At 35.6% G+C, this 21,269-nt stretch overlaps 1 protein-coding gene and 1 long non-coding RNA gene across 2 annotated transcripts; one reads left to right on the top strand and one right to left on the bottom strand.

Moving 5' to 3' along the window:
* Window positions 1-746: 746 nt before the first annotated feature.
* EFCAB2 (EF-hand calcium binding domain 2) lies at window positions 747-15,045 on the bottom strand. The gene is made up of 7 exons (XM_039369119.1): window positions 14,900-15,045; window positions 11,268-11,352; window positions 9,277-9,349; window positions 5,382-5,461; window positions 4,316-4,358; window positions 4,164-4,230; window positions 747-1,633 (listed from the first exon to the last, which is right to left on the bottom strand). Exons 1-7 carry the CDS (start codon window positions 14,931-14,933, stop codon window positions 1,518-1,520), a joined length of 498 nt encoding a protein of 165 aa, XP_039225053.1. The 5' UTR covers window positions 14,934-15,045; the 3' UTR covers window positions 747-1,517.
* On the top strand, window positions 15,031-20,033 carry LOC120319841. The gene is made up of 3 exons (XR_005559845.1): window positions 15,031-15,076; window positions 16,867-16,980; window positions 19,333-20,033. It is a non-coding gene; the product is annotated as an uncharacterized LOC120319841 (long non-coding RNA).
* The last annotated feature ends 1,236 nt before the right edge of the window (window positions 20,034-21,269 follow it).

Below are 21,269 nucleotides of genomic sequence, written 5' to 3'. Positions count from 1 at the left end.
ATGTTCTATCAACTCTCAAGTGATCACTGGTGGCATAGAAGCCATTTATCCCACTTCTTGCCCTGTTCCTTCTCTTGCCCACTTTGGCAAGAGAGAAAGAGGGAAAGCAAATCTTTTCCATACCAGTTCTCCTAGCATCAATCTGCTTCTGCCAACTTAGTGGCTGCTGAAGAGATTCTCCCCATCATCACTGCTTCTCTTCCAAAAAGAGAAGGATACTGGAAACACCTCAGATTTGGCTGGAATTTCCTGAGAAGTTGCTCGTGGTTTTACTGCTGTGCTGCTGGCTGCAGGAACCACCCCCATGGCTTGAGTGTGCAAGGCAGTGCCCTGAATGCATTCCTCTATGCTTCTTTCTTGCCAATAGCTGAATGCTATATTATAATATTTATCTCTGTGTTCGAGAGTTAATACCCACTTTACAGCAGCACAACAGTAAAACCATGAGCAACTTCTCAGGGAATTCCAGCCAAATCTGAGGTGTTCCAGTATCCTTCTCTTTTTGTCATCATAAAACAGGGTTCTGTCCACATCAAAAAAGAACAGAGTGACTTCTGAAATAAGGCCCCTAGACTCTATTCCTAGATAAATATTAAAGGGTATCAACAAAAAAACCATGATGTTTGAAACCTTTGAAGACATCTTAAAGATAAACACAATTAAATCAGGTGAATATATTTAAATGAAAACACTCCCCCCCAAATGAACACACACACACAGAATAAACAGAGGCACTGCAAGATAGCTGAAAGTCAACAAATTCCTTTTATTGGAACAAAAGGAAAAGAGGACATCGGCTTTTAGTTCCAGAAATTCTTTTCGATCGCAGAAGCACCTCTACTCTCCCCAGCTCAGATATCATGTTTTAACCTACAAGGTTTGAGTTTGCTTATTAACCAAGGTTTGCTTACTGTCTTTAATGAAGCCTGAACATCAACATTTAATGTTTTGAGAAGTTTGTTCTAAATTCAGCACAACTGTAGTATTTCTTTGTTTTTACTACATTTGGAAATTCTATTTTTCCTATTTTTGTTTGAGTTATTTCACTCATTTTAAATTATTTTCCTTTTCAGTACTATAATTACATTATCCTATGCAGCGTACATTATAATCCTATGCTTTCTTTCTTGAAAATAAGTTATGCTTATTTTTCAGTAAGCATATTCAACAGAACCTATCCTTCAGTAAGTCCATTATTTCAGCCTTAGACTGCAATCTTGTACATTTTTCTAATAATCCTATTAAATTCAATGCAACTTTCCTGTGAATTATCAGGAAGTTTGTCTAATTAGTATTTTCTTTGCAAATTCTGAATTCTACTATTTTCAGTTATACAATCAGATTAACATTTTAAGATATTTAGAAATGTTTGTCTTTTACAAAATAAAAAAAAAATTATTTCATAAATTTCAGTGTAATTATTAATTTATTATACTTGTGTCCAACAGCAAATATAGTAACTACAATGAAGTTAATGTATAAACAGAAAGTTCAGACCCACAAATTAAACAATATCCTTAGTTTTCATCCACAACCATCATTGAAATATAGTCCTTGTAGCGAACAGTATTTGTTTCTGGATCTACTGCTGCTGAAAGCATTTCTTCCATTTCTTCCTGTGTAAAAGGCTCACCTGCAGGGGAAAAAAACAACAACCCTGGCTGTAGTATTTCTTATTACATAAACCTTCTAAATTATTCGTATTTTAGGATTTTCAAACTATTTCAAAAGCATAAATATAGATCTGAATTTTAGTAAAAAAACTTTGTTACTGAAAAACCTATACTGACAATATGTTTAACATGTAACATATGCAGGGCTTTTTTTCTCATAGAACGCCCAGAACGAAGTTCTGGCACCTTTTTTGGATGGAACCTTGTAGGGTAGGCAAGATGGGTTGTATGACGTGTGTGAGTTCCGGCACGTTTTTTTTTTTAAAGAAAAAAAGCACTGAACATATGAATGAATATGAAAAACCAGGAAATATTAGATGTTCTAGAATGTCTGCAAAAGCATTCTACCAAAATTCTTTCATTGAAAATTTGCTACAAAATACTAGCTATTTCACAATATTATATTGTAACATAATCTTGCTCCTGTTTTCTTTTGCGAAGTTGTTAATCACTTATTTATTCTCTATTTACTATATTTACCCAAAATGCTAATTTCCACCCCAGCATAATTTATTTTTAAAGTTTTAGCAGCATTTCAGATTTGCTGAAAATTCAGTAATGGAGGAAAATTGCTTTGTTTCGTCTAATCTGGCAAAAGTGGCAATGGGAAGACATTGTAAATTCAGGCTCATCTTCTTTAGAATGAACATGGCATTTTAGATGAGATTGCCATATATGTCATACTCTTATTTTGTTGCTTTTCATATTTATAACTGTCATTTATGCCAGTGTCTTTTTTACCATGTAATATTAATAGACAATGTTAAATTGTTTAGAAAGAGGACATGACATTTGATTCTTTAAAAAAATATTATTTTTTCAATAGGTGAAATATTTTTACAAAAATTCAGATGGCTGCACAAATACTAATTCTAAATATGTAAGCAATATAGCATGCTTAGCAATATAATAGCTACCTTTCTGAATGTACTTTGGTGGGGGGGTAGTTTCCCCATTTGCTTATATCATTCCTAAGTTGATAAAAACATGTTTATTTAGACAGATTTGATTTAGCTTCAAATAAGACACTAATATTATTACCAGTGCTTAAATTTTAATTGGGCTTCAGTTACATTATTGTGTTAAGTATGGAGCACACGCATACAGTGTACTTCATACAAAAAGAGTTGGAATTAACTGTTTAAAAGCTACATCCTTACAGCAGAAAGTTCATGTTCAATATTTAGCTCATCTCATTTGAGTCATATTGATAATTTATATTTGCTAAATATGAACATATGTCCAGAAACAAAAAAATATAAACTTTACAAATTAATACTTTATACAAAGCAACCCTGGTATTTCACTTCAGTTGTTTCCATCTCTTCATGACCAGATGAAAATAATTTGCCAGGCTTGTTTATCAACAACTGCTTAAATTCTTGCACATGTTAGTTTAAGCATAAACTTATTCATATATATCCATAGCAAAGAAATATAACAAATGGCCACACTGCTTAGTACTGGACATGGACTACACCAATATATTATGACATCCTAAGTGCTTGGGAAGAACTTGATGAAAATGAAGGTCAACACCAACTAAAGAACTGGCAGCAGTGATTTCACATTTTTAGGTATGTAATTTTTTCCCTTTTTTATATATATTATATGCCTGTAATTATTTTCCTAAGCAGAATGATTTTATACAACTTGAAATGCACTGACATTTATGGTTTTCTTTTTTTATATTAATACAAATTTGTAAGGCACACAATTTGGAATCAATGTAGAACTTAACTGAATATGCCTTTGGATTGATCATTGGAAGGCATTAGCACTATTTTATATTGGATTTTACTCTTCAGTTAGGGATGGGCAATCTTTTTTGTGACCAGGAGCAATACACATTTGTAGGATTCCAGATACTTCCACAAGATGGTGGATAGTATCATATTCAACCTCCAGGTTGCCTTTCTTTCATTCTAAGGCTTATGGTTGCTAAGCATATCTTCATACAGGTAGTCCTCATCTTACGAATGGTGGCTTAGCAAGTGTTTGAAGTTCCAACCCACCTGAAAAAGGGGATTTATGACCTGGTTTGAAGTTCCCACAGGCCTCCTTTGGGGTTACATGGGTGAACATCAAGTGCTCAGCAATACAGCTGCAGTTACAGCTGTTGGCAGTATCCCACAGTCATCCCGACTGTGTTTTACGACAGTTTTGCTGAAAATGGCACTTCCTGTTTTCTGCACAACTGTGCCCATGGTGAACCCTTGGTTTGCGTAGTGACTGTAGATTTGCTTAAAAACTAGAGTGGCAGTTGTTAAGCAAATCTGCCAGAAAACAATTGCCACAAAAAATGTCATACAATTGGTTTTACAGCCATTACGACATATAACCGTGATAGGCAAGCTCCATTACAGTTGTATGTCGAGGACTACCTATATTCTGTATCACACAGATACACTCAAATTAACATGCAGAGTAGAACTATTTTTTCCTAAGCAAATAAAATTAGTTTTAGTAAATATTTTGCTAAAGTTTTACCTTCCTCGGTCATATACTTTACCAAATCATCTTTGGTAAGATGTCCAGATTTATTCTGATCCAAAACCTGTAAAATGGAACACTGAATGTAAATTTTGTTTTTATTGCCTTGAAGTTTAAGAATTTTTCCCATATATAGGAATTATACAAACCTCAAAAGCACGTAAAAGAACATCTTCTGGAATCGGTCGGTATCTGAAATAATGCAGTTAATAAAATTGATAATGTGTGTATCTAAGATTTGACTGTTACCATGACAACACCCTTCCAACAACTCTTTCTGCCATAAGTTTTAAAATTTAAAACTTAAAAAGCTGGCAAATTTGTTTGTGGAATCAGTTTTACTTATTTAATTTCTATCCTGCTACAATGGATGGAAACTAATCAAAGAGAGAAGCAACCTAGAACTAAGGAGAAACTTCCTGACAGTTAGAACAATTAACCAGTGGAACAACCTGCCTCCAGAAGCGGTGAATGCTCCAACACTGGAAGTTTTTAAGAAGAAACTGGACAGCCATTTGTCCGAAATGGTATAAGGTTACCTGCCTGAGCAGGGGGTTGGACTTGATGACCTTTAAGGTCCCTTCCAACTTTATTATTATTATTATTATTATATCAATTTTTGACAGTTTATTTCACTGGTAATTTATCTGAGATTTACCTGAGCAAAGTAAAATAGTCATCATAAAAAAGAATAAAACAAAAATTAAAAAATAAAACAAAATCAAACTAAAACCCCCAAATAATTCACAAGAACCATTTCAATAAATGTCTACTTTAGAACATAAATATTGTGAATCTTGTGGTAATCTGACAGGGCATTTCTAGAAAAGTGAAGACACTATTTGCCACATCTAATACAGCAGGTGATCTCTGCAACAGACGATATATGACCTCCTGAGATTATTGAACTATAACTCTCAGTATCTGCATTATTGGGAATACTGGCTGTTATTGCTGTTAATGGTTCAGCAATATATGGAGGACTATAGATTTCTCTCCTGACTGAAGGGATTGCCATGTATTTTGACCAAAGCTACAGCCAATGTAACATACTACTGACACTGTAATAAATCCAAACCCATTTCATAATTGCCAAAAATATCTTAAATTTAACACTGAGAAGTTTGTTCATTAAATTGGATTTGTGTCAAATAAAAAATCTCATATATGCATAACCAAGTTTCACAAACTGAAATACCACTTTCTGTTCGTTACCTTCTTTCCATTAACACTCTAGTCATCATAGGAAGAAATTTTTCTAAACGAATAAACCCAGTTGGTTCTTCTTCTTCTACCTAATTTTTAAAAGAAGCATATCATAAATGATGATGATTTATTGGAAAATGAAGCTAATTTACACCATCTGAAATTGCCTTGTAATGTATGAAATAGAAAAAGAATAACCTTGTTCTCTATAGGAGTGCTAAGAATCCATTAGCTAATACTGAGGAAAGCGATACCTTCCATGTAACCTGATGGGGAAAAAAAAAAGATTTGCCAAACCAGACATCATCTTTCTATTTCCTCACCAATCAATTAAACAGGACTGCATTCTTCTCATCCACACATTCTATATGCAAAATGTTACATATGTATGCAAAGAATATATATTTGTAACTGCACAGACATGATCAGTGCAGCAGGAAGGTTGGTTTATGAAAGCTTGAGTCAGTTGTTGCACAATCAGGAGTAGCAGAATGCCTAAGGTTGTCATTAGAAATCTAAACTAAATATATTCTGATATGTATAATTACAGATTTGCAACCTCCATCAAAAACGGTACCCCTTCGTTATCTCTCTGTATCACTTCTGTTGTTCTATTGCAGAATCACTGCATACAACACACACTGCATTACATTGCCCCCAGCTCTACATTCATTCTTGGTCTCTCCCTTTAAAAATAAAAACTATATTTGTTTTTAAAACATTGTGAATGGAAATTTAAATACAGAGAGTTGCTTTGTTGCTGTGCAATGAGATAATAAAAGCAGATAAATAAATGTAAGTGTCATATGGTCTCATAAAGTCTTACGATTTGGGAGTGTAACAAGCAATTTACAAATCAGCAGGAATGATGGCCAATTAAAAGTGGGGAAGAAAGAAATATTTTTTTCTATACTGGTTGAAAGAATGTAAGATATCATTCTTTCTTTTATCTAGTACAGGGGTGTCAAACTTGCAACGTCATGTGACATGTCGTGACGCATCGTGACTTTTTTGCCATTGCTGGCAATGGGGTGGGCGTGGTTTTGCTATGATGCATCCAGCCTGCGGGCCAGCAATTTGACACCCCTGATCTAGTATATTAAATTTCTTGGTCTGAAAGGGCTGAGAGGTAGAAAAGTAGTCAAACAGCATAGCTAGCTTCTCCAGATTAAAAATGAGCAGTTATTTTAAAATTATGGTTTTAGAATCTTCTAGTTATCTATTTTATTATTATAGCCAGAAAGAATATTGTAAAAGAACATTTATGCAACATTGTCCTCTAGTGGTAAAATTTTTTCTATGCAAAATATTTCTCCATTAAACCAAAGTCAAACATAAAACAAAAATACTATGACTTTAGAGTAATATTTATTAATGAAGTGCTATACTGTGCTGCAAGCATATATGCCTCCTATGCAATTGGAATATATACATACATATAGCTGCAGTTTGAGACAATATTTCTTGCATCCAACTAATCAATTAAAGCTTGACTTATAGCATTCAACATTCTTTACCTTTAAAGTGCCATAACATGCTACTGCTTTTGTTCTAACATAACTGTTCCTCTAGGATTTCCTTCAAAACAGAATATTTTCTCTAACTACATAAAATTATCACTAGCCTTCCTTGTCTTCCTATCTATTTCAAATTTAATTTGATTTCCCTTTTTGCTTTTTTTACAAAAAAAAAAAATCACCATCAATACCATTATAGCCAAATAATAATACAGGTAATAGTTGGAGACTCAGTAATACGAAGAACTGAAACAAACACTGTGGGTTGCCTGGATTCATTGGCTCACAAAGTATGTTGCCTCCAGAAACAAAGATCAGGGATGTGACAAAACATTTTCAAAATTTATCACTTTTACTGCAAATTAATTTTTTTTCTAGTATACGGGTAGTTCTCAACTTATGACCGTAATTGAATCCATAATTTCTGTTGTTAAATTAGACATTTGTTGAGTTTTGTCCCATTTTACAATCTTTTTTGCCATAGTTGTCAAGTGAATCACTGCAGTTGATAAGTTAGTAACCCAGTTGTTCAGTGAACCTGGCTTCCCCGTTGACTTTGCTTGTCAGAAGGTCGCAAAAGGGGAACACATGACCTTGGGACACAGCAATGGTCATAAATATGAACCAGTTGCCAAGCATCTGAATTTTGATCATATGATCACGGGGAGGCTGCAAAGGTCGTAACAGTGAAAAATGTCACATAACTTTGAAAGGTCACTAAATAAACTGCTGTAAGTCAAGGACTACCTGCATACGGGGACAAATAAAGCTGCAATAATTATAGCAGTCACACGTATATGTAATTTCGCTTACTGACTCATTTCGCAACCATTTGAATTTATGATGGTATAAAAACAACAGCTTTGTAATCACTCCTCACATTTATGACTCTTGCAGAACCCCTGGTCACATGAATGCCATTTGCACACTTCCCAATCTGCTTATGACAAGAAGAGTTAATAGAGAATGCTGAAATAAAATCATAGGTCATGATCATGTGATGTTACACTTAATGACCATAGTGACTCACTTAATGACTGAATAGGAAATGATGTAAGTCTATTACAGTCACTTGATTTTCCATTTAACAAATGTGTTGCTTAACAGTGGAGTTGCTGCTCCCAATTTTGGTTGCTAAGTGAGGACTATCAGTCTCACAGACTCTGAAAATCTTAGAAGGAGATACAAGGGAGGTGGTGTTCTTGTTCATCCTTTCAGATCGTAAAACAAGAAGATTGGAAAAAAAAACACTGTTACTGAAAATCAATATTTAGTATGCAAACAGGAAATATCTACTTTCTGAAACTATGAAATATGTTATGTAGATGATGGACTACTGGAATTATGGTTGGGTTATGCCTTACAAGGTATGATAAAATGTGTTTGGTAAAACTATGGAGAATTTGATTGGGAAGGCTTTAAGTGGAATCCTTTAGGGATAAGAACAGATCTCCTGAAGTCTAGATCTCAGATAAAAACTTGTAGAATTTAGAAAGTGGGTGTGCTGAAAGAGTCCATTAAAAAACACTGTGAAAAGTAAAAAAAAACATTTTCACAAAGTATATGGCCTTCATTAATTATATCTTTATGCTCAGAATAAGAAAAATCAACAAGGTGAATTTTAATTATTGGTACAGAGAAATAAATACAGTACGATCTAATAGATATGATGGAGACCTGGACGGAACGTTTATCAGATCTGGAATATAACAACTTGAACAGAAGCAATATTGTAGAGGAAAAACAATTGCATTGTATATTAAAACTACCAATTCTTGCACAGATATCGAAATGAATGAATATGGCAATACTTTAAAGCATCTGAGTTATAGAAACAGAAAGCAATATTATAGTTTATATCTATTGTCACTTGCTCATCCAAACAGAAAATATGGATGAAGTTTTCCAAAACCAAATTGCAAATATTTCAAAGAGACATGAAATCATAGGGGACTTTTATACCATTTGTTGGGGGACAGACTTTGCCATGAATGATTTGTCCATTATATTTCTGACTTGTCTTGCTGACAACTTTCTCTTTGAGGATGGAAAAGTGTATAAAAGAAGTTGTCTTAACTTGATATAACAAATATTGAAAATTCCAGGACCATAATAAAATAGGGTGGCCACTAGCTCTTTGCCTATACTTTCACTCATCAGGCTTAGTACTACACTAGCAGTCCTCTATTCTGTATGAATTTAACATAATTTTAGCCTCTAGGTATTTTTATAGGGCTTTTAGCTATTATTACTAGATAAGCCAGATAATTCATTTGCTCAGTGAAATTCCTCCATATTGCATTTCTAATCCTTATTGATTTAGGAAAAGAGATCAGATTTACTCTCTACATCTTTAAGTAACAAAACTTTAAAATTATATACACTACCTCTGCAAGCATATCATGGAGATCCGCCTCATTGGGACAACAGCCTAATGACCTAATGATAGTGCCAATCTCTCTGAAAAAGGAGAACATCTGTTATTAATATACAAATAATGCAAATCTCTAATTCTGATTTGTTTTGTTCAATTGCCTCCCCATATAGCAGGAGTGTGAAACTCACAACATCATTTATCGCGACTTTTTTCCGTTGCCGGCAATGGGGTGGGCGCGGTTTCGCCATGACGCATCCGGCCTGCGGGCTGGTAGTTTGACACCCCTGCCATATAGTATGCCTATTTCTATGGTTCAAAAGTTCATAACCACTGAGGGCATAGATAGAAGGAATGCAGTTGCCATGTATCCTAAATCCCAGATCTTTAGTGAAATAGAATGGCTTATACATTTAGTAAAATGTATAAGAAATGCATTGTTTTTCAGATATACTAACAAAGAAGTGTCAATTATTCTTTCTGCCTCCAAACACAGTTAATTTACAGGACCTGAACAAAAGAAGGTGATGGATCTTTAAGGGCTTAGTGACTAAACATACATTGCAATATATAATAACATTAATTCATGCTTTCAAACCTAAACTGAATGTCTACTTAATCGAAATATAGTTCTGCAGTATTGAATTTAAATTCCTGTCATGAAAAATTATGAGGATGTCCTAAAATTATTCACTTTCTAAATATATTTACAGTAACTGGCCTAATCTAGGTTTATCTCATCACTGTGATAGAATGTACACCTGGAGAATCAGTAGAGAAGACTCTTTTTAGCAAAATAGAGCTTTCCCAAGAACGAGGCAGTAAATCTCATCAGAGATAGGCCCAGATTAAAAGACTGCATATTAAAGGACTGTGCAGTTCTGTGCAGGATGGGGGAGGAGGAGAAGATCAGAATAGCTACATCCTATAATTTTTGTAGGATATATCTAGAAGGTTAGAAGGTTACAGCTTTAGTTTGGTAAGATTCTGTCCATTATTTGTAAGCAAAGGATTGGACTTGATTGGATTTCCTTGTGTCATTTAGGCTTGAGCCTGACAATCACCTACCCAAAACTTAGATTACTACAGAATAATTCAATCTTGGTATTTACAGTTGTGGTAGGCTAGCCTTTCCCTACCTCAGTACCTTCTGGTGTATAAATTTCAACTCCCAGAATTCTCAATAATGATCACCTCAGAGAATTCTTTGAGTAAAATTCATGCATCTGGGAGACACCAAGTTGGGGAAGGCAGGATTAAGCTGCTATCATCTTTCCTGTTGAATGGAAAGGGAGCACAGAAATTCACTTATTTGCCAGGAGATGTAAAACTAAAGAATAAACTAAAGAATATATATTTAAAATACAACAGAAAAAAGGTACACTGAATAATTGGCTTTCAAAAATATAAACAGTCCAGCACTAAAACAGTTAACTCATTTTCTTAATAAACCCCAGCAAAATCTCCAGCTAAGCAATAAGCTATGCCACAGTGAATAATAGTTAAGAAAGAAGAAGATTGTGGCAATAAAACAAACAAAACAAGAAAGGGCAAAGGGAGTTAAAAGAAACCAACTGTAGGAAGAAAAACTCAAAGAGAAATCTGGTAACTATAGTAACCAAACCAAACTAGAACTTATCCTCTGTCAAACCTATCCCTTGTCAAACCCAAATTTTCACACTTCAGGCCTTTTCCCCATAACAAAGAGAACAGAACTTCCCTCCCTTCTGTGTTTGCCTTTTATACGGTAAAACAGATGTTTCCCAGTCTCTGATTTGTGCTAACATTAACTTCTTCCCTTATGCATTCAGCCAAATCATTGTGATCTCAGATTCCTGATTTCTGGGAAGTTTCCATTCTGCAACACAGACAACCACCCACATTGGGGCTAACTAAATTAATCTAAAACCAATCGAAGTGTGGAACGTTTCTCTTTAAAATAATTGTCGTTCTTTACCCACACTGCTTTATCACTAGAGCTATTAGAATTGAAATTTTCCAAACCTGACATCCACTGTTTTATTACACTCATGGTCAAACACTTCAAAAGCTTCTGTGATCTTCTTTTGGATTTCTGCTATTGCAGATTCTATAAAGCAAAAAATTAAAATTCAATCAGAGTATACTTTTTGTCAAAATTAGCAGTAAAGTATTCATTAAAAGCAGCATAGCAAACATTTTGAGCTTTCTAGAGTTAGTTTTGTTGTTAGGTGTAATATAGGTGGATAAATGAGTGGGACAAAATTCTGTTTTCACTGTCAGTCTCACTGTCACTGTCCTGATTTTCTCTTTTTCATCAATTTTGAATGTGAATGTCATCCCTCAATCTTTTGTGCTAAATTTGACATTGCATTAATCATATGCTAAGTGCAGTAAAAACACCATTTGATGGAAATAGAGGATGTACCAGAATATACTGAATGCTCTGAGAATAGTTTGGCATTGAGCAGGGAGTAAGACAATGTGTGATATCTCCCTATTTAGGATGTTTATGGATAAAGGAACAGTTGTGGTGATGCTAGAGGTCTATTGATTGGGAATGTAAGTAAATGTGCATATACTCTTGAAGGCTGATAATCACTGTTATCGGCTGAGTACCTAAATCCCAATAGAAGAGAACATAAATTACTCAGGGTTGAATTATGGAGTCCAGGTGCTTTCTGAGCTTGGTTGTTTTCTTGCAGACATTTCATTACCCAACTAGTTAACATCATCAGTATGTATAAATAGGGATTTTCTCCCTGTTTATATATATAGTAGCTTGCCCTGCCAGTGTTGCTGGGTGCGTAATTTTCTCTTTGATAGCTCCTTGATTAAGATATTGTTTTCTGCTTGCTTGTCTGGTGTTGATCCCTCTTATCAGGATGTTAGCTGCTGGAGAGGATGTGTTCTACCCTGCTCAGCTTTGCTTTTGGATTGTCGGGCAGCCTCGGTGAGTCTGAAGGGGCACGAGACCATGCCCCCAAAAGACTTCTCTTTTCCACACCAAAAGCTTTTTCAAAGGAATGAAAGGGGAGCAATCTCATGCTGCTTCAGGCCGTCTGTCCCTTTGCAAAAGCTTTTGGCACAAAGAAGTATGAGCACGAAACTGCACCCCAAAGTCTTCTCTTCTCTCATGTGAGTGGAGCTGTGCGCATGCACCAGCCCACTACTTGCATTGCCCAATTCTACTCTCCCTCCCAGCAAGGTCATCAAACCACAAAGATTGGGGACTGCTGCCCTAAAAAATTGTGTGTATATGTGTATACCCACAGATATACATACATGTATAAATATATGTATACATATAGGGATCGAATCTCTCTAGGTATCTGGGGTTTATTCAAAACCACTATTGAATACATATGAATATTGAACAAATGTAGCACAGATCAGGAGGGGACCAAGTTTACACCAGCATTATCAAGATTTCCTATACAACAGTTCCTAAATGAACTGTTGTAAGTTGAGGACTACCTGTACTTTAAACTACGGCGTTCAACTTGTCTCTGAAAAATCATGTCTTCTTTATGTTTCATTTTAGTAAGGACATTGTTAAACTGGTGTCATCCACAATAGTGATGAAGAATCAAGATACTGTACTGTTTTATGAGAGATAAAGAGCTATAATTACAATTTTGAAATGACTGTCAGCATTTATTTTTTTTATTATCATTTGTCTTTCTATTAGTAGCGCTCAATAAGAAATCAGGATATCCTTTACATAAATCAGTAAATTGTGGAAGTCTCTGCAGGGTCCAATATAGTCACATCAAAATTATTTCCCCTTTTTAATACATATAAAGTATACAGATACAGAGTTATCCTGTTCATTTAAACAAATGACTTGTCTTTTATGTATTGCTATTCTTTATAATGAATATTCTGGGTGGGTATGAAGTCACTTGCCAGTGGCAAACATTTGAAAAAAATCTTTAAGATCTATAATTTTTTTAAAAATTTCAACAAAGCTATACATTGTAAACACATTTGATAAATATGCATCAATATGATAAATCTTCAGAGACAGTTAAACCTACAATACAATGGAAACTAATTGAATAAGAAAAATACAGATGGTGAGAGTCAGGAAGAGATTAAGGAAGTAAGATAAACCATATAGGCAAAAATAGTTGGGTCTGAGAAAGGAAGAAGAGAAGCTATAAAAATATATAGGAAATGGCTAGCCAGGAAGGATAGGTTGAATGGAGAATAAGGAAAATAAGCTGAATAAAATAAGAAGAGAGGCACACTGAATTGAAAAGCAGGAAAAGAACTTATTGTTTAAAATGGGGACATAAATATATACTGAGTTTAAAATAACCATTTAAATGTCTATTTTTTCTTATTCTTATTGTATATGTGAATATGATTTAGTATGTTATCAGGAAATGTGTATAGGCGGACGGAAAGAGTGTAACCTCATACTACCTCAGCCAATGGGGAAAGAGGAGGGCTGTAGCGGCCGGTGATAGGGATGAATAAAAGAAGGAGATATTTTGGGTTAAAACTTTGGAGAGAACCAAGCTTTGAGAGCTTCTCTCCCCGCTTATTGCAATAAACGAAACAAAAGGCCTTCACTGTGTCTTGGCTGGTTATTGGTCAGGCGAGCTTGCCTCTGGTCACGAAGGAAAGTAGCCAGGAGCACATAACACATTCCTATCCTGTAATTTACAAATATTATGGTCAACATTTTAAAGACAGGCCTGGATTTGTATACTTAAATGTTGTATTTGTGAATAAATCTGTTAAATATTTCTTTCCTGATATATTTTAAGTAATTACACATTTCAAATTTTACTTTCTTTATCCAATTTGTTTGGATTTGAGATAAAAAACACACCTGCTATATTTATCTCCGTTGCCCTAAGAATGTTGAAGCACTCCTATGTTTGCAAAATAAGCCTACCCATTATTTACATAAACATGGTTCACTAAATATCACATTTTGTTGTTTTCATGACACATTGAAGCATAAAATATCTACAGTCTATATTTTCCTACATTTTGTACTAAAATATAGTTAGTTTAGTTTGACTCAATACAGTCTACAGGACACAGTCACAGTAACAAGAACAACTTCTGATTCTTTAAAGATGAGTGGTGGTGAATCACACATGATTTTTAATAAGTCTAGGTGCCAATTTTTTTTTTAATGCCACACTATATGTTTCCATCTTAGAAAGGCTGCATTAATAAAGTAGTTGCTCTGGACTATCTTGAGGGCAGCGCTCCCAGTTCTCAAGCAAACCAAATACTCCCACATCAATGAATGCTTTGAAATAGGAACGAAGTCTGTATCAAGTTGGAGAAGGCACACATTGGTAGAAGTCTCTGCTATCGCTGATAATAACAGGAGTTTTGAAATTCAGAGTTTTGTCTCTAGCCCCGCAAGGTATGGAGCAGCATGGCTACATTTTGTTCCGAGGATATATGTGAGGAAAGAAGGGAAAGAAACCCGGGTTTGTACTGAGAGACCGAGGAGAGTCCTACTGAACGTAAATAAACTTGAAGGTGAGGCGGTAGGCCAGGAAAAAGATGTAACCTAACCCTGCGTTCAGCGAAAAGCCTTTAAAAAAAATTGTAGCAGGCAGCGGGCTCGGAGGTACAAAGTAGAGAGGAAATGGTGAAGCTCCTCTCTAATCCCCCGTTCTTACCCGCAGCGACTCCTTCACGCTCCTCCGTCGCCATGGCGGCTTCTTAGCGGTCGCCATGGAGACGTTCGACACGGGCCGGGTCCCAGCTAGTGTTTCTCTCGGCTTTCCCAGTCACCGCCCAGAGGCGACGCCCTGCCTCCCTCCGGACCTTCAAGTTGAGGCGCAGTTTCATTGCAGGTAAAGTGTCCCGCGCGCTGCTGGATTTTGCCAGCAGCGACCTTGTTACCAATTTGCTGTTTAAAAGTGCTGTTTAAAAGTGCCTCTCAGAAACTTATGGCTTGGTGTTTTGTTTTTGTTTTTTTTAAATATAACGCAAGGGTTTATAATTATTACCATGTGGCCAAAAGAAGAGGCCATATCGCTTAAGTCTGCCTCAAAGCCACATAAACAGCATTACCATTTGGAAACTGGGAAACTTTCTAGGAAGAGTATAGTGTGTAAATACTTAACAAAAACAGGAACTAGCTGGGCAAAAGATACCAGATGAAAAGGACTAAACCTTGATTTGGTGAGCCTCATAAATGTTAAAGGTGCATGCAGTCCTCTGGAGAATTTTTTACTGATTTAATTCTTTTTAAAATCATGAAATTTTTAAGAATGAATGCTTCCAAGATAAATCTGTCTTCTGTTTTGAGATGCAGTATTGTTTAATCTAGGGTCTGGGGTAAATTTTGGTATGGTACCAAACCATTACTTGTTTAATCATAGTTTATTGAATATACTACAATTGGCTGAGACATTAAGCCATGAACCGCTCTTTTATAAAACAACTGTCTTCATAAATCATATCCTTTGTGTTTTATGTGAACTGAGTTTTAGGGCTGAAAATTATTTTAAATACACTGTTGCAGCTGTGTAGAGGAATATGAGATTAGAAAAAACAAGTAATATGCATTTACATGCATGTTATAATATTTTTCTTTTGAATTAAGACAACTTTTGGAAAAAGTGGCAAGCAAACACATTTTAAGCCAATTTGTGTACTTTGTCTTTAAGCAATTGCTTCTCCAAAACTCCAGTTGTGTTGCTTCATGGGGGGGAGGACTGTTCTTGGGAGGGATGAGTAAAAAAACATGTCAAGAATATATAAACTTAGAAAGCTCACTGCTTTGCTGTCCATCTAAAGCAAGCAGGCACTTAAAGTGGACAGCTGCAATTTAGGAAGATTCTCTAGAAGCAGAATATCTGCACCCACTCTCTTGGCCTTCCATGGAGGGCCTAAAAACTTGGCTCTGCATATTGGCTTGGGGTTCCCATTGGAGGTTGTTAATGGACTGAGAGAAGGTTCTATCTCCATCCCATGTGTATCTTGCTGCCATCTTTACTATTAAGATGTATACTATCTTAATGTTTTATCTTTTTGTTTTTACTTTGGTGTAAGCCAGCTAGATTCGCCTCTAGCCAAGATGCATGATATGTTAAATAAATAAATATTTAACTGTAATGACAATGGCAAAATATTTCAAGCTGCACCAGAGAAGATAATAAACTAATCCTGTGTTTTACCAAGAAAGCCACATGGATAGACAATATGAATATTGGTGACATAATGCCAGATGATGGGAATCTCTGATTAAATGGCACTTAACATGCTACTGTGTAAGAACTGAAGACATTTCAGAGTGCCAATAGTGTTTATGAAGTAGTTAGGTTAAAGCCTTTGGGGTGTCTAGTTGTTGATGTTGCTATGCAGAAAAAGTATCCGAAGTTACAAAATGGAATTACAGCATGAACATGGAACTTGAGAAAGCATGAAATGAAAATATTACATATTGACATCTTAAGCAATAGCTAACTGAAATGGAATAGAATTGGACACTTCTGGTCAGAAGATTATACTGTTAATTACTCAGAACATGAAAAAAAAGAAGGAATGGTGTTGCTTTCAGGGTCAGGAAAGATATAGCAAATAAAATATTTGGGCAGAATGTAGCCAATGCCTAAATAATATCAATCGGATTTCGCAGTTATCCTTCAGTATGACAATCATTCAAGTTTACATTCCTATCACTGATGCAGAAGAACAGATGGCTGATTAATTTTATGGTGAAGTTCAATTTGAAATCCAACAGAACATGCAGGTAGGATATACTGCTTGGGGGCAGACTGAATATTGAAGTTGGAAATATTAAGGTAGACTATGGCCTAGAAAACTAATGTGAAGCAGGAGAATGACTTAACCAATTTCTGCCAATCCAGTAGTTTACTGCTTGTCTTACGGCAACTGCCTATACAATGGGTAACAACTGCCTATAAAATGCCCATACAATGCCTGTACATGTGGATATTACCAGATAGAGTACACAAAAATCAGATTGTTACAAGATATTGTTACAAGAAGGTGGTAGGCATCAGTTATAATAGCAAAGACATGGTCAGGGGCTTACCGTGAAACAAAATCACAGACTGCTCATGGGCAGGTCCCAGATTAAACTAAAGAGGAAAAAAACCAACCAATTTTCATGATACGATCTTGAGCATATATCTACATTTGTCAAACAGAACATCAGGAATTGTTTTGAATTCCTTAACCTCATTGATAGGGAATCTGGGGAACTGTGGAAGGAAATCATAGAAGTTATTAAGAATAAATGTGAAAAGAGGCACTCAGAGATCAAGAAACAGAAGAAGAATAGAATAGAATAGAAATAGAAGAATAGAATAGAATAGAATAGAGCTGGAAGGGACCTTGGAGGTCTTCTAGTCCAACCCTCTGCTCAAGCAGGAGAACCTATACCATCTCAGATAAGTGACTGTCTAGCCTCTTTTTAAAAATCTCCAGTGATGGAGTGCCCACGATTTCTGGGGACAAGCAATTCCACTGGTTAATTGTCCTCACTGTCAGGAAGTTTCTCCTTAATTCCAGGTTGCTTCTCTCTTTGATCACTTTCCAACCATTGTTTGTTGTCCTGCCCTCTGGTGCTTTGGTGAATAACATGACCCCCTCTTCTTTTTGGCAGCCCCTCAAATACTAGAATACTGCTATCATGTCTCCCCTATTTCTTCTTTTCTTTAGATTAGTCAAACCCAAGTCCTGCAGCCATTCTTTGTATGTTTTAATCTCCAGGCCTTTGATCATCTTAGTTGCTCTTTTCTGATTTTTTTCCAAACATCTCAACATCTTTTTTGTAATGTGGTGACCAAAATTGGCTGCAGTATTCCAGGTGTGGTCCTAGTAGGGTTTTATAAAGTAGTACTAATACCTCATGTGATCTTGATTTTATACCTCTGTTTATACAACCCAGGATTGTATTAGCTTTTTTGGCTTCTGCTGCACACTATTGGCTCATGATTAAGTGATCGTCCACTAGGACTCCAAGGTCCCTTTCACAGTTACTGTTTTTAAGCTAGGTCTTGTCCAGTCTGTACTTGTACCTTTGATTTTTCCGCCTAAATATAAAATTTTGCTTTTCTCCACATTGAAACTCATTTTGTTGGATAGGGCCCATTGTTCAAGTTTGTCAAGAACTTTTTGGATCCTGAGTTTGCTTCTGGGGTGTTGGCTACTCCTGCCAGTTTGGTGTCATCTCTAAATTTGATGAGTTCCCCTTTAATTTCCTCATCTAAGTCATTGATGAAGATACTGAAGATATTGGGCCAAAGACAGAACCTTGTGGTACCCCGCTGCTTACTTCTCTCTAGAAGTAAAACTGGATGTCAGAACAAAATAATGGAATTTGTTAAAAAGAGATATCAAAACTAAGAAAGACAAAGATCTAAGGAAGGAATTTAACAAAGAATTTCATATAGCTAGTAGAAGAGACAACAAGGAGTATTACATCTGTAAAGACAATAAAGATGGAAACAGACATGAAAAAGCGAGGCAAGTCTTCAGAAGATCTCCAAAGGTGTTGGAGGTTTGAACCTCAAATAGCTACTGTACACAAAATGAACAGATAATACTTTATTTCAATATGAATAAACAAAGATGGAAGGGGTATAGTGAAATTCTATACAGTACAGATATTAGTATCTGAGATATTTTAGAATAGCAGTCCCCAACCTTTTTGGTTCCAGCAGGAGCAGCAGTGGCATGGGGGGGGGGGTTGTGCGCGCAACCTAGTTCCTGCAAATGTGCAAATGAATCTTCGCATGCTCGCCCACTGCTTGCACAGCCTGGTTCCCAATGGGCCATAGACCGGTCTGCAATCCGGGGGTTGGGAACCTCCGCCTTAGAAGATATAAGATAAGATAACCTTTTTTGTCATTTTTATACTGCGGGCACGATGGCAACTTAGAAGCACTTCTAGTACTAGAAAATGAAGTTAGATCAGCACTCTAATTGTTATCTAATTCCAGTGTGATTAGTGAAATTTAAATGCTTAATATATTGTATTTGCATACTTCAATTTCAGTGAGAATTGGCTTGCATGGCTGATTGTGAGTGATGCATTTTTGTGTAATCCTATTCATGTTTAATCTTTAATCTGTAGTCTGTTTCAGAGGAAAATCATTGAGCTGCGGTGTTGGAGAAGGCTCCTGTGTATTCCTTGGACCGCAAAAGTGACTAGCAAGCAAGTACTGGAGCGTATAACACCAGACATGTCACTTGAAGGCAAAAATCACAAAACTGCATCTCAATTAATTTTGGCCATGTCATGTGGGGGAATTTATTGGAGAAAGCAATTATGCTTGGAAGAGTTAGCAGTAAAAGGAAACTAGGCTGCCAAAGAACACAATGGCTGGATGCCATCAAAGTGAATACCAGCCAGGGCATAGTAACAACTCAAAGAAGTAAAGTAGTGCAAGATTGGAAGACATGGAGAGACCCGGTCCATAGAATTGTCAAGAGTCGGACATAACTGAATGGATAATATCATCATCATGTTCAGTTTTACTTATTCTACTGCAAGTACATACGTAATATTGTAGAGCTGATAGAGAAGGATGCTTTTTTGGAACTATTAGGAAATATTGCAAGAAACATCTTTAAGACCCAACTAATAATAAAAAATAACAAAATTTCTTCATTTCCTCCTAAGCTAGATGGCAAAATTGCAATTCTTATCTGTCATTTATTCAAGAATTTAGAAAATCTTGTCAATTTTTAATATTTCTTTATCTTCTAGATCTGATATTTTGCACCTTAATTTCAGGGTGACAAACCTCAGTCCTTATAAAAAATGAAAATCTATCTATTGTTATATGAATGGATTTCAGTTCTTTCCTTATAACTGCTCCATGTCTGCTCCAAAATACTGAATTAATAAGGAAAACATGATAGATTGAAGAAGAACAGAGGTATTAGCAGCAAATAGAAAGAAATGAGAAAAAAATAGGCCAAAAGATGGGAAAGACCATTGGGAAGGATGATAACAGGGGAGGAAAAGATTCAGGGGGGTAGTGAATGCATAGTCTTTCAGAGAAATGAAAAGATGACAATACAATGAATAGAGGTAGTGACCCAGAAAGAAAATGTTGGTGAATATGTAGTGCAAATGGATTATCAGAGATCTCATGTGGCCTCAGTGTAGAGTCAAAGGCTTTTAAAATGAGGGTGCACCCTCACCTGAGAATTGCGGTATAATAAAATGCACAAGTGGAGATGATACTTGATAAGTCTGTATAAGAAATATCTACAGTAGGTATATTGGACTAGATCTCCATGGTGCATTTTAATTCAGTGATTTTATGATTGTCTGGAGGAGTTTTGAGAATATATCCAGATATCAAGAAGATCAAGGGAAAATTAATGATCATATTTCAGAAAACAGATCTTCAGATGGATCTGAAGTTAATAACAAATCTAAATAAATAAAGCCTAGCAAGAAACATGTTAGCAGAGAAACAGCATTCTTTACAGGGGATTCTTCAAGTTTGATTGCACTGATTCTTTAGTAAATATATTTGAAAGAGAATGGATATTATATCATAGAAACTTTTAGGAAGATAATTTAGTAACTTCATGTTAATTCCATAGACGAGAAAACGAGAAAAGTACAGGATAAAAAGGCTTAGAGTTTGCAATTCTCAGAACTGTAGACATCATGGTTACTTTCCACATATATTCAGAGTCTTGGCACTGTCTCAGCATGGGTAGAATCAGGCATAATTTCTGCAGTACTCTTTATTCTCTTTATATACCGTCTGGTGAAATCAACATGGTTAAGAACAATTTTTAGAAAAGTTGGAACAATAATCAATAGAGAGAAATTAGTTCCATTGTGTTAAGATAATATGATTATTGTTGAAACAGAGCAGAGAGAATAGAAAAAGGCTACTGCCCATATAAATAAGCCTTTTACTGTTATTGTTGAGGTTCTAATGGCTCATCTTTATTACAATATGTATTTTGAGGATCAGACCAAAATGGCATATTTTAAACAGTTTTTATAAATGGGACACATACCATAACATAATGCAAATCCTG

The sequence above is a fragment of the Crotalus tigris genome, unplaced genomic scaffold, assembly GCF_016545835.1.
Source record: "Crotalus tigris isolate CLP2741 ecotype Arizona unplaced genomic scaffold, ASM1654583v1 scf7180000020974.397596, whole genome shotgun sequence".
NCBI lineage: Eukaryota > Metazoa > Chordata > Lepidosauria > Squamata > Viperidae > Crotalus > Crotalus tigris.
This window is presented reverse-complemented; position numbering and strand designations above follow the sequence as displayed.